Source organism: Platalea leucorodia (genome assembly GCF_965183815.1).
Source record: "Platalea leucorodia genome assembly, chromosome: 1".
NCBI classification, from domain to species: domain Eukaryota; kingdom Metazoa; phylum Chordata; class Aves; order Pelecaniformes; family Threskiornithidae; genus Platalea; species Platalea leucorodia.
In genome coordinates this window covers 110299239-110313688 of record NC_138823.1, presented here as the reverse complement: position 1 = coordinate 110313688, position 14450 = coordinate 110299239, and the positions used below count along the sequence as shown (strand labels likewise).

The 14450-nt window shown below is 44.5% G+C and overlaps 1 protein-coding gene across 1 annotated transcript in view; it reads right to left on the bottom strand.

Annotated features, from left to right (window-relative positions):
- The window catches only part of EGFR (epidermal growth factor receptor), a gene marked incomplete at both ends in the record, with an annotated part of 150389 nt that overhangs the window by 18670 nt on the left and 117269 nt on the right, over positions 1-14450 (bottom strand). Inside the window, 9 exons of the mRNA XM_082303842.1 lie at positions 693-728; positions 6286-6443; positions 8322-8421; positions 9857-9989; positions 11041-11240; positions 11998-12088; positions 13302-13375; positions 13475-13601; positions 14168-14284. Of these exons, the coding sequence (XP_082159968.1) occupies positions 693-728; positions 6286-6443; positions 8322-8421; positions 9857-9989; positions 11041-11240; positions 11998-12088; positions 13302-13375; positions 13475-13601; positions 14168-14284 (1036 nt within the window). The remainder of the gene's footprint in view (positions 1-692; positions 729-6285; positions 6444-8321; positions 8422-9856; positions 9990-11040; positions 11241-11997; positions 12089-13301; positions 13376-13474; positions 13602-14167; positions 14285-14450) is intronic.

The following is a 14450-nucleotide window of genomic DNA, read 5'->3' as shown; positions in this document are numbered from 1 at the left end:
GAAAAGAAAAGCCTGTTTTCCAAAGTTGTTTTTTGGTCTGTACTTAGAGATCCATCACAGCTCTTTCTAGGTTGCCTCAGGGTTTACTATTAAATAGAGTCACTTTTTAACAGGACTTCTAGGCTGAATTTGTCTTGCCATAGCACGACTTTGTGGCCAGAAACTAAGTCCCTCTCTCTTAGTCAGAGAAGCCTGTTTGCTTGTGCATGACCTTGAGCAAGTGATGAGGCCAAACAGTGCAACGTAAGATCTAGCGTGAAGAATGAACATCCATCTGTGCACAGAGCAGTTGGAGATGTACAGATCACAGTGCTGGAAAAGACGCCCTGGTTCTCTGACATGAATCCTCTGTAATGCAGGCAACCATATCAATCCTAAACATCTCTCTCTCTGCTACTAGCCCTTAATCCTTTCTTCTTCCAGCTCCTCCTTTTGTTCTCCAGTAACAGATCCCAGGTCTCACCTTGACAAACAAGCTAAGCAGAACAAAGTTTTGGAGCCTTGTGCCAGTAGGAATATGTCTCAGTTCTTTAAATCATTTTTATAGGTTGGAGTCTGCTCTATCTGTCACTTCCCTGTACAGAGCTGAAGAATTAACTTTAGTCCCAGCCTTGCAGTGTCCAGCATGGAAATGTAAACACACATGCATTCTTTCCAGCTCTGTCGTTAATTGTAGCAGATGAAATACTCACCCGTTTGGACAGCCTTCAAGACCTGGCCCTTTGCACCTGTAAAAACAAATGAACGTTACAAACATGTTAGCTCTGGCATACATACTTCTATAATTCCAACTAAGAAGAGTGCTACTGATTGAAAAGTTTGTGTTTCAGAGCAGTCCAAGTATTAACGTAGGAATTTATAATAGTCATACACTCTATTAAATATCAGTCAATGGCCTTGCTCCAAAACCTTTAATCTAGAGGCATAGTTATGCTGCACGGTCAGCTTAAAGAATATTTTAAAACAACTTTCTATCATGTGGTAGAATGGGGGGAGGACATAGATGATACACAAAATTCAAATGGACTCGGATTCCCCAGCTCTGTGTTAGTGCAGAAGCTCAGGGCTGACTGTGGAGGAGGACAGAAGTAGCCTCTCCCCTGCACAAGGGCAGAAAGCCACATGGAAACATGTCACTGCAGACCTTCCTGCATAATCCTTGTTTCCTGATAAGTAAAAGAATCCAATTTCCAGACTTTCTATTGCTATAGAAAACCTGGGCAGCAGATACATGCTCCCATCAGAAAACAGGATTTGACAACACTCCCTTTGGCTATAGTCTGTTGGTATGTGTCCATGATATTTTTCTTTCAAAATCTATGGTCTTATGTTACTGTTAATGTAAACAGGTACGACAGCTATCCAGAGAGCTAGAAACTCTACTAGCAAGTCATTCACCCTCCATTTGAGTTTAAAATGCCTGAAATTCATTTTGGCAGCCCAATGCAAAAAAAACAACACGGATGAAAACGCATTGACTGCATTCACTTGACGGTCTAATGGGCGTGAGAGGCACTGTGCATTCCCTAAGTGCTGCTGGGCTACAAGATGTATGCTCTTCATGGGAATTGTGGTCTTTGTGGTGTCTACCGAGGAAGGAGAGCATTACAGAGAGGGTTACATCATCTCTGAAAAACAGAGCACAGCAAAGAGAAAAGTCCAGTTTGTGGTATCCACTCCCTGCGCTGACTTAAAGAAAATGGATCATCCCAAAACAACTCCAGAGGAGGTCAAGTAGGGGGTAAGGAGTGAGCCTGTGCCAGGAAAACCGCTCTGAATTCCCTCTCGCCGAGAGGAGGAACAAGAAAAATTTCAAAATGGCAGGTGGGGTTGCAGATCTTATCTCATAACTTGATCTAGGTCTGGAGGAGGAAGAGGTGAAGCAACTACTCATTTTATTGGGTTTTTGCTTGTTTGTTTGTTTGTTTGTTTTCATTATTCTGATCTTCTCTCGTGTATTTGCCTTGTTTCGGGGCCAACACAGTGCTCCAAGACCCAGCATCTGGAAGGTCTTGTGAGTTCACTGGGCTCCCATGCAAGAACGTGCATCCCGGTGTCCTGGACACACTGGAAGTGCTGTGCATACCGGTTCCCGGATCCCGGGCGCCCAGCTTTGTTAGCGTTCCCTGTCTGCCTACGGCTTGGTTTGTTTGCTCAGTTGTGTAAGTAAGCACAGAGAGGCTGCACGTGCAGAGCAGAACCACCAGCTTGGTTACAGTTACAGGAGACGTATCTCACTTTGCACCAGGCTTCTCTCTTCAGGTGTTCAACAGAAAATGGATGTAGGACCCAAGACCTTGTCCTATCACGCTCTACCACCCGGATCTGAATTTCTATATGCTAATGCAACAAAGCACGTGCAGCTTCTCCTGATAAAGATGTGAAATTAAAAGACCTCACATTATTTCAGAATGTGACTGTGGTCCCTCAAATTATGTCTTCCTAAAAATACCGATTTGCTATGCTACTTTATGATGACAAGTCCTCAATGTGCTTCCTAACAGCAAAGAAAAAAATGGCTGAGGGGACAGTATCTACAGTCAGGAATGACCGACCAGTTATTTTCCTACACCAGAAAGTAGAAGCAGGAGAGGTGTAGATTTTCATCTGTCCCCTTCTTTTTAAAAATTATTTCCCACACAAATCCATCAATATCAAGTCTAGTAGGATAAAGTAAAAAGGTGTTTGGGAAGAAAATGACAGATCAGCTTGTGTTTTTCAAATCCCACATGATTTTCTGATTCATTTCACAAGTCAAAGGAGAAACAAAGCCTATGACAAATATCCATCCAGGACTAAATATAACCATCTTTCTTAATGTGGAATTTTATGATGACACCCAACATAAGTAAACCAGGTTTTATGGAATCTAAACAATCACTTTTTCCATTCCTGAATCATTTTTCTTCTGCTTACAGAAACCAAAATGAGAAACGTGACCTTGTGTTATGAACTGCCTCAAGATCTCATGGATATATCAGGTGGAATCTAGCAGCAGTTGTAGTCTCTGAAATATTTTTCTACTTATTGGAATATTAGTGCTGTGTACAGGCCCTGAAACTATTGCATCCTGAACTCAGCGTTTCATCTGTCTATGTAAATATTACTCGTCCCAGTGCAAACACAGCTATTTATTTCCCAAACCCATCAAGATTTTAACAACTTTCTCCTCGACCCATAGCTCCTAATTTGATGTAATACAGCCAGGTTGCTATGATTTATGGCCTTTCAGAGGGAACTCACACTGTAACACCTTTAGTTACTTCACAGTCATAAAAGAAATGGAAAACCATTGGGCTTTTTAAAGCCTTACAAGAACTTTCCTCTGCCCTTTCTTTCTCATTAACCTTCAGATTGTGACAAAGGCACCACATTTGTGCTGTGCTGCTGCAACCTTCCCTCTCAGACTCCCTGGCCACTTTCTCACCGTCCCCCCCTCCCCCCTAAAATCCCCTGGCATTTAACATGAAGACTGGCAAGACACGTAGTGTTGGTAGCAACTGCGGAGGCAGGACACGTCAGCCAGTGCTATTAGCTACAGCTGTGGCTTCTCTCCTTCTTGCTCTTCCACCCCACTGTGGCTGAACTTAATTCCTGTGCTCTGGGAGAGTGGCAAGGGAAAACCAGATCCTTCAATGCCAAGCAGATTAATCAAGCTGGTGTCTTTCATTAGTTGTGGAGGTATAAATGGGGTAATTCCAGGGCTTTGGGGATGTCGCTGTCTTTATTGGAGTGTATTTTCTCAGCTGTACTAGAGGCAAAAGGAAGCTAGTGCACAAAATCCCCAAGCAGTTACAGGGAAAATGAGAGAGAAGGGGTCTTTTGGGCTGAGCAGGAGAAAGCTACCTCCCTTCTGGTTTCTAATGGAGGCTGAACAAACAACTCAGCAAAGAAAGTGAGACTAGATGGGATTCTTCATGGCGATACAAAGGAAGCGATGCACTACCAGTAAGCACACCTAAAGTAAAAAACCAAAATTCGTGACAAAGCTCAGTTGGGAAGAGAAGTCCTCTTTACTTGCAGCTTCTTCAAATAAGAAAAATAGAGCCAGATCCTGGAAACCCTTACTTACATGACTACTGAAGTCAGCGCACTTAATCATGCTGATAAGATTTTGTGGGCTCTAGCCGTGAAATTGGACAGGCACAGAAATAAAGTTGTTGTTTCTTGTCATGCAGAAATCGCTGAGACTGTGGTTTCTAAGGATGCAAAAACTTTGCAAGACAGATGTTTTCCACCCACTGCTGCACAGATCCCATTCCCGCAGCACAACGAGGGAAAGGCATGAAGAGAAGTAAGTGGCATTACTGATTGATTGCCTTCACAGGGAAAACGCTGCACCAGACTGCACGTTCCCAGATTACGCCTCTGACACTGGCTCCCTACCCATCAATGCCACTAGCCTCAGATGTCCCATCTGTAAAGCAAAAATAGTAACGCTACCTTCTCTTAGCTCTCTTGAGCCCTTCAGAGGTACAGCCTGTTTCTTCTGCTGCATTTGGACAGCAACTCGAACAGGGCCATTGAGCATGTCCACAATATAACTGTGGCAAACTTACCCCCGTTCTTTCACTTAAGAGACGAAACTGATACTGCTTTTTACGTTCTGCCTTCATAACACAGGGCCAAATACACTGAGCCCTAATTTTCAAAAACCTCTCCTTACCCTACCCCCATCACCTGCCAGACTCCTGTGGTACACCATTCACTGCTAAAGCTGGGCAGGAATGGACTTTTCTGATGAACTCTGCTCTGGGGACTTGCTTGCGCACAAAAAGCCACTGAGTGGCTTGCAGCTACATCCATGTCGGGCAGATTATGTCCTCCAAGTTTGCATTTGAGTCTAGTGTTTGATCTCGTTACCAAGGCCGCACGGTTGAAAGCCTTGTTCAGATGTGGTTACCCACTATGCTGCTCCAATAATCAGCCGCATTTTCATGTGGCCAGTTAGAAGAAGGATATTGGATCCCTGTGGCCAGTTTCTATCAGTAGGGACTACTGAGGTCATTAATACAGAGCAAAGTTACTAAGGTCCCTTTTCAACTCAGATCATTTGTTCTCAGGCGTGTGATGGGAAGCCCTGATAAGCCTTACCTGTGACTGTAACAAAACACAGGGGACATTGCTGTAAATCATGGCAAACCCACATGGCTGTTGCAGCTACCATCTGAAAACCAGAGCACTGAATTCGTTGCGAGCACTAGGAAGGGTCGTTACTTGTTGTTTTATCCCTTCATCTCCTTTTCTCCATGAAGGTGGGGGGCTGGGCATTCTGCTCTTTAATGACCTGGCAGTTGAATTTGCTAAATATACCATGGGATGATTGTTGGTCTGAATATACCTCGAGGCCAGTGTTCTAACTTCTCTCTTGCAACATGTATTACAGGCATATTACAGAAGGATTTTTGGATCGGGCAGACCTGCAGGATACAGGGCAGGGGCCTGTGAAGGAAAAGATACTAAATGTGCATTGTTTTTTTGCTCTGAAAGCATCGCAGTCCAACAACCATGTCTCAAAACCTAAAACCTCTTACTGCACATCCCGTGTCCTTTGCAGGTTGGAAACCAGGAGAGGAGACAGCTGCAGCCCTGTTGCTTATTGTCATGTAGGTTAAATGCACTTGAATTCACAGCTCATTATAGGCGGTGGTTTAAGTGTGCCCTCAAATGACAACAAAAATGTCTCATATAGATTGGGTTTACTGTGATACCCGTTACTAAAGCCACACTCAGGAGGCAAGCAAGGCTTGAAACTCAGACCAAGTGCTAGCATATGGAAAGAAGGAAAGAAAGAAAATCACTGTGGTACCTCACTGGGATTTCCCTCCTAAAAAATGAAAGGTGCAGGGAAAAATGGGCCCCAGGAGCCCAGCATCCACCAGATGTCACTGATGTTCCTCCCAAAAAACAGAGGACCCAACACCAAGCCAGGTGGGAAAAAACCAGAAAGTGCATCACTGATGGGTGAGTTCCACAAAATTCCAGGAAGTTTCCTATTTAAATCAAAAAATAAACCTGTTTCAAACTCCCTGAAACATTTTTCCTCTTTTTTTTTTTTTTTTTTTGTGTGTGTAAAGAGGTGCCACTGAACTTTTCCTATTTACAAAGTCCGCCGTGCTCTGCTTAAATTACCTGCGTACTCCTGACCTCTCTCGCTCTCTGCTATTTCTTCTTCTCAGTGGTTTGAAATGGGACCGTTAAGAAGCGAAAGAGCTTGAGATGAGCTGTTCCCCTATTTCCGCCCCCCCCCCCCCCCGTTTTCATTCAGCTTGAGGTTTTACTCACCCCCGGGTACAGTTTGGATGGCAGAGCTGGCAAACAGCATTGCTGTCGGCGTATTTCCAGACGAGGGTGTCGTTCTCGCCCAGAACCCCTGCCGGGCAGGATTTCACGCAGTGGGGGCCATCTATAAAATGGGCACACTTCATGCAATTGTCAGGGCCCTGCAAAGAGAAACAGCTTGTTTATAATGCCCTTACATCAGCCTATTCAGGAGGAAATTCAGAAGATAAATCTAAATGCCTTCCACTGATATAAGTTTTCATCATCATCTGGTTTTATTACCTTGCTACCTGATATTCTTGCAAGTATTTGCTCTTGTAGGATGGACTGTACAAAAGGCAGTACCTGATATTTAAAGCTAGTATTTTCTTGAGTTTCAGTGTTGCTGCTTTTTTTCCCCTGCCTTCTGCCTGTTTGAAAAGTTTGCATTTTTCATTTAAAATGGGGAATAATTTAATGACACCTTGATAAGGGGTAAGCTCAAAAGCAGAGGGCTAGGCTCCTGCCTGGTGCAATCTACCATCACGTGATTTAAAATGATGGATCTGGACCTGCTGACGCCTCCCTGAAGTACTGGCCTCAAATCATTATTTTCCTGCTTCTCAGCACAGGTTCTTTCCTCTTTTAGGGAGAAGCAGGGGAGTAGGAGGCAACCCAAGGAGTCCATGCATTTTTTCACTTCGAAGAGCACTTAGTTTGTGTTTAAAGGCATTGCCTTTGGCCATTTTTGGCAGAACTGTTTTTATTCAAACTATAACAGCATCAGGAATGCCCTAAATATTTTAAAGCAGTGAAACCAGCAATTCTGGGTCAAAGTCTATTATGGAGAAACACCAGACCAGATCCACAGTGCTCGTTTCAGTGGGACTACAATAAGACGTGCTATAGGAAGATTATTTTAATTACTGTAATGTCTAAGGGCCACTCTAATAGACTGATTACTAGATGCTGGGCAAATATGGAACAAGGGGGTGGTCACCGCCTGAAGGAGATTCTAATGTTAATAACATCCCTTAGGCCATGGTGGTCTAAGCTAGAAGGGAGGATGGAAATGCTTCACATTACTGAGCGGTGACTCTGCAGACTGATGATGGGCAAGGGTCGAATGCTCAGTGGCTGCAGGGGATGGCAAGAGGTGTTTTAAGAGTTAAGGAGCACAGAGGAGGATCTGTGATGGAAGCAGGAGATTTGATTTCCATCCCTGCCCCCCCAAAAAAAGGAGAATTAGTGTTTTACAATTAAGATATGAGTTTGAGCTGATTAAAAGGAAATAATTTTGCACAGCTGCGAAACTGGACATTTCCTAACACGGAAGAGTATTCTCAAAATCAAAGAAGAACAAAACTGAGGAAGAGTCTGGATGACTAGCAAGACTACACTGTGTTGACTTTCGTAGAAGGAGCTTTTGTATGAATTTGGAATATTTAAACAAGTTTGAAAATCTCGTCATTTTGTTTTGATTGCCTTTCTTTGAACATAACTTACACCTGCAATTACTTTAATATAGGTATTTACTGTAACCTAGTTAGAGGAGGGAATATGGTTTTAAGTAAAAACTGCTTCCTGAATATTTTCCAGTAAATATCTGTTTTGATCACGATTTTATCACGGCTTTTCAAAAAGGCAAAAAGCTACTGTTTTAATCCACTATTTTTCACAGCTCTTTCCCTCTGAATAAGGAAATTTAACTTGTTCACACCAACTTGGCTGTTCAGTAACTACATGTTCCTGAAATGTTCACCAAATTACCGTATTGTCACATATGTAAGTAAGTCTTCCATTTTTTTCTGTAAAAAGACACAAAAAAGAAAGGCCCTGCAATGCCTGTGACTGTGGATTACACATATGAAGGGTGACGTGAAAGAGAGATAACATCCTGAGGTTTCTGCTCCCCTGCCCCGAGATTTTGCCCTTTAACCCCCCCACCTCCACTCCATCCCAGAGAAGGGTAAATGAGGCCTCAGGATCATCTCAACATGGGAAATAGGTATTAATACACGGTCTGAGGCGCAGGTTTGCTAAGCTGAATCTGCTCTTACAGGTCCAGTGCAGGTTGCGTTGTACGCGGTGGAGTTTTGCACCAGGCACTCGGGGTGGCAGGGGAGGCACTTGGAGTCCCTTTCAAACTCTCTCGGCTCCCTGGAAAACAAACAGAAAAGAGAAATAGTTAAAAACCAGGCTGATTAGCGAGTGATAAATTGTGGTCGTCTCTCCTTTTCCTGACTTTTCTAGTTTAAATAGATTGGGATGATGGTACTGAGACAGGAGGAGGTACAGGGGAACCCTCCTGGTTACGCTGGTAGCGCTTGCTCAGCACAGCCTCAGGGAGAGGTAAGAGTAAGGGAAATTTGGTTGACAGTGAAACACATGGCACTCCAGATTGCACACTACAAATTAGTTTACTTTCCCTTTTAAGCTAGCGACACAGAATATTTGCAATGATTTCCGAAGGCTTTTAAACGGTAGTGATGCAAAGAGATCAGCAAAAACAGTTCAAGTGATTCCAAGGCTCCAAATAATAATTAGGGAAGTTAAACAGCAATGCACTGATAATTAAATTCATGCCCTCCCTACAACACACAATGAATCATTAAAATATGAAAGTTGGGAACAGATGGTTTCAATAGCAATAAAGCTGTTCCACTTCAAGTAATGGTGCTATTAATTAAACTAAATCTACTCATCATTTGACACAAAAAATGCCCAGATCTGCCCTTCAGGTCATAATAGCTGCTGGAGGGAATTCACTTACAAAAAAGACAGCTGCTGAATTGCAAGTTGCTAGACAAATACAAACACTGGGGGCATCAGCACCCTGTCAAGTACTTGCTTAATACTCATGATTGTTAAAAGTCAAACTTTGAAAGATTTATTCAAAAATCCATGTAATTTTCAGTGCTAGCCATGCCTTTCCCGCCTACATCACCTGTTGAACCGACTGAAAAACGCAGCCGAGCCACAGTCCTGACACAAAGGCAGCAAGACATTTTCCTCAGCCTGAGTAAAGCCGAAGCAGTAATTTTGCCTGAAATTGCTGCTCCCAGTGCTTTTCGGATGAAAGCTCATTCTCCCTTGACTGCAACTTTGCAAATTGCAAGGGCAAGCGGCTCATTTGAGCAAATTTAAGAGTCCCTTTGCAGTAAGGAAGCCCACCGAGCAGTGAAGCCCTGGCTCTGGGGGTGACTGAGCTCCCAGTGACTGCAACTGGTTCCAGCTCTCGCCCGATGTGCTTGATATGACAGGCATAGCTTGGATTTTCATAGGGGACTTTAAGCTCCTTTATTTCTTAGGGTATGGAAGTGTAAGGCTTAGCCTCCTTGCGCCTCCAGATGAGCCCTCACGGGCTTGAGGGGATGTTTTCATGGCAGTCACCATGGCAGGAGCAAACTGCCAAGCAATGCTGAATGGGGAAGGAGAGCTACCTCAGCTCCCGGCTTTTCCCTCTTTTTAGGTACTGTGCTCACACAATATCTGTGCAGAGCTGGTGAAATCCTTTCTTCCTAGCTACAACATGTTCTAAAATCCAAAACCCCCAAATCATCGCCAAACCTCAAGCACCCCCCAGACACCTTACCCTTGCAGGATATTGCACTGTTTCACACACTCCTTCTGGCGATCGAAAAACCTGCAGGAGAAGCAGTGGAAGGGTCCGGGGCCCCAGCAGCCCACATCTGAGCACAGGGGGTCACAAACATGCCTGGCAGCAGCTGACAGAAAAAGAGACAAGAAAAAAAGGCCATGGATGTCAACGCAGGAGTGAGGGCAAACACAGCACTGCAAGTGACTCCATCCTGACCAGCCAGTTTCTCCAACCTGTTCCAAAGCAAGTGTGAATGGTCCTGGCAGTGTGGAAGAGCAATAAGCACGCTTCTTTTAATTCCCAAAGCCTGAAATTAAGAGTGACTTCTGGCTTTTCAAAATAAAAACCAGCTCCTCTGTGACAGCTTAACAGTCGTGTAATAAAGCTAAACCAGTACCAGGCTGAGAGAGCTGGGGTTGTTCAGCCTGGAGAAGAGAAGGCTCCGGGGAGACCTTATTGCAGCCTTTTAATACTTAAAAGGGGCTTATAACTACTTTTTTTACCAAGGCCTGTAGTGACAGGACAAGGGGCAATGGTTTTAAACTGAAAGAGGACAGGTTTAGATTGAACATAAGGAAGAAATTTTTTACGATGAGGGTGGTGAGACACTGGAACAGGTTGCCCAGAGAAGCTGTGGATGCCCCATCCCTGGAAGTGTTCCAGGTCAGGTTGCTCGGGGCTTTGAGCAACCTGGTCTAGTGAAAGATGTCCCTACCCATGGCAGGGGGTTGGACAGGATGATCTTTGAAAGTCCCTTCCAACTCAAACCATTCTGTGGTTCTGAGATCAATTTCCAAAATACAACAAATTCATATTCTGCAAAGAGAAATAATTAGATTTTGGCCCAGGCACCAGTGCAGTCAACAGTAGCACGGTTGAACAACAGCTTCGAACTTGTCAAAAAAAGTCCAATGTTTGCAGTTAGCTTCTGCGTCCTTCAACCTACGTGGCTTCACTATGCCCATAGTAGTGAAGCAGCTCCTTCCCATGTGCTGGACACCATGAAGTCCACATGCTCGGTGGGAAAAAAATCCCACTTTTCCCTCGCCACCTTCGTTAAAACAGTATCACTGATGAATTTTGCAGCCAGGGGGATAGAGAGAAAAAAGCCTTGCTCGAATGACTCTTGCATTTTAGCACAAGCTGCCGCAGGGGGCAGGAAGGCAGCATTGACTTACCACACTCATTTTTATTTCTGTTCTGTATAATCTTCGTTTTCTGGCTCTGAGTTGCAAACAGGCTGTGCCAGTCCATGGTGTCAGCATAGCAGAGGTTCTTGTTCTTCATAATGGCAACATCTCCGTCACTTATTTCCTTGAGGGAACGCAGTCCCAATGACTGTATTTTCAAGTTAACAACAGCAAGGGAATACTGGCCACTAAAATGGAGATGGACAAAAAGAAAAAAACACAGAAGAAAGAGAATTAATAAGCAGGGTTTAACTCAGCACATTTTTCTTTCCGTTTTCAAACATGTGTTGCTGTGAACCCCATTTTGTTCAAGCAAGACATTGCTCAGCCCTCTAAGCTTAATGCCTGGTACATGACATACCTACCATAAGACAACCACAGTAGTCATAGTGGTTTTGCATGGAACTTTTAAGCTAAAACTGGCAGGACGTGCACTCTGTCAAGTAAATGATGTGCAACAGTGGTTGTAGGTAGAGCAACTATTATTTTGTGCTGGTCCACCGAGCCATCCTTCCTCTCAGGGTAAGCCCAGGTGGGCACTGGATGCACTGCCAGTGCCCACACCGCCTGGCAGCCATGGTCTCCATCCCCAGCTGCCAGCCAGCTCAAATGCCAAAATGCTTCTGATCACATCATAACTTGCCCTGGACTGCAAAGAGTGCTCTCTGTCCTGTTTGTGTTTCCAGGCTGGTGGGGGAGAGCCTGGTCCTAGAGCAGGCTCATGGCAGCCCTCCACATGCAGCACAGAGCTGAGGGTCTCATCCCTCCAGGGCACATTATCTATTGCTACAGAGATGGTGCTTGACTCCTCGCAGGCTTTTTCCCATTTTGCATCAGTCTGGGGACACCCGTGTCTCACCGCTTGGTACCTTGGTGTGCTCAGACAAACGTGGCTCTAAACAGAGGAGTTTCTTTTACAGTCGCTCTGTCACATGATTTACTTACTGTTGCTTGGTTCTGCCTCGTATAATCTCCAGATTTTCGAAAGCGTAGAGATCAGTAGCATTATCGGGCCAGGCTTGAATCAACAAAAATCCTGAAATGAAGAAAAGAAGATTAAATAATAATAATAATAATAATAATAATAATAATAATAATAATAATAATAATAATAAAAAAACTGCGGTCAGTATTGGCAGCAAAACCTCCTCCTCGAGCTCCTCCTGCACCAGGAGAAGATGCTTGTGCCTTCCCTGTGTTTATCAGAGAATCTCAAAGTGAAACATGACATTTTAGGGAGCAGGGAGATATTTTTAAACCCTGTTTTATAAACAGTTTACTTCTATAGCCCACCACAAGGGCTTAGGAGCACAAGAGACAAGTGTGTCGGTGAGCTGCACATCCTGCTACACCAAGCCGCCAGCGACGTCTCTTGCCAGCAGATACCCTGGCTGAGAGGCTGCGGAAGAAAGGCATCGCTCTGTCCCATTTGTAAGCTGCCCTCAGGGAACAGAAAAACCGAAAAGAAAGCAGAAACGGAGCAGAACAGACAGCCTCTCGGAGTGGATTTGCTAAGGAAAGCAGATTTCCCTGCTCAGTTGAGGCGCTTGGGAGGAGAGGGGAGAATTTGGGAAATTGCAGGCTGCTGTATGAAGCTCTGAGGTTAGTCATTGCTACCCCAAAGGCAACCAGACAGGTAAAAGACAGAAAGAAAAGGGGAACTGGAGTCACATCTGTGGACCCAGCTCTGATGTTACACTCATTTTATAATGGGCTGAACAAAATTACTTTTAATTGACACTTGGTGCAAGACTTGGCTCCGCTGGCCACTTTGTGCTCATGGAGACACATTCACCCCAAGGAAGAGCTCTTCAGGCTGGAGAGGGTGTCTCCGCGAGGATGACGCAAGCCACAGAGCACGCTTCCCTAAGGAGCTGCTGAAAGGTTTTCCACAAATAGAAACACACTTGGCTTTTTTTAGCTGGAGTGGCACGCCTCTGCATCACCACATGCTTCTTGGGTGGCTGAGGATCTCCTCTGCTTTTACTCTTCGCTAGGGCTGACAGTTCAGCAGAAGGGATGGTCTGGCCAAATGACACACCCTGGATGGGAGGCCAGTATGGGTTACGTGGGCATAATACTGGCGAGGCCCTGCTGACCACCTTTGTGAAGAGTGACCCCTGGTAGCTTAGAGACAGAAACTGGCTGCTTGCGCTTCTCTTCATGTGCTTAAAAAATTTCTCTCCCCTCCCTTTGCATTTTTGGCAGTACTGATCAGAGACCATCTCAGCTTAAAACCCATTGCTGACCTGATATTTCTTTCACTGTTTTGAAGACATCCAGCTTCTTGGGGTCCAAAGGTAGGGTCTTTGTGAAGGCATCACTGAAAACCACAGAATGAGGAATTAGAAAAAGAACGGCTCAGCCTGAATTTCTCCTTAGCCCTTCTCCTCCAGTGCTAAACAGCCAGCTGGCAACTCACCCTAGAAATGCAACTGGGAGAATGCTGACATCCCCATTGATCTTTGTACAGTTTTTGAAGGAGTCGATGTTTGTGGCATTTATGGAGAGGATCCCTTTAAGTTCACCTATTCCGATGCCGTTGCATACTGTTAAGAGAGAGATATAAAAGTCAGGAGAGAGAAGAGTGAAGCCCAATCACATGGAAGGGAATAAACATGAAGATGTCATTAGTCCAGAAAGCACTCCCATATGGTCAAATCTATCACTGTAAGATGAGTTTCATAGATCTTTTACCTACTTTTGCTTTTCAGAAAGCACCACAGGACAAACGCTTCCTGCTTGCCCTGCTGTGCAGCTCTGGTCCCAGCATCTCTGCACACAGGCTCTGGCACATGCCCTTGTTTCTCTTAGTCCCATTTTAATTTTATTCCCCTCGATGAGATACTGGGAAGGACAAACGAAGGAGAAGGCTGATGTGCAAGATACACATGCACACGATGGACAGTTTATCTACTGTATTTGTGGTGTATCCCAGCTGGAGAGCATGCTCCACAGCCATGTTTCCTGATCACAGCACTTGTCAGATCTGCAAACTGTCACTGGATATTTATTACTGAATTAGCACTTAATTAAGGTCAGAACTCCATGTACTTTTTCTAGTAAGTTAACCATCATGTCAAAGCCTTACTGGTTTATTCCATGCTTTTTATACCTTTGCTGCATAGCCCATCACACTTTTTACATTTCCGAACACCGTTTTCTTCCACTTCATAAGTATCAGTATTGCAGGAGCGAACGCAGGAGCCGTGGTCTGTCACCACGTAGTTGTCTGCAAAAACAAGGATACAAAGGTCATTGAAATACGAGAGGGATGCGCTGGGGGCTGCACAGGCACTTCAATACTCGGAAGAAAAAGGGGGTTTGAACTTTTGGCATACTTAGCAAAGTACAGGCATTAATTATTAATTCTCACAAACATCCTTTGAAGGTAGACA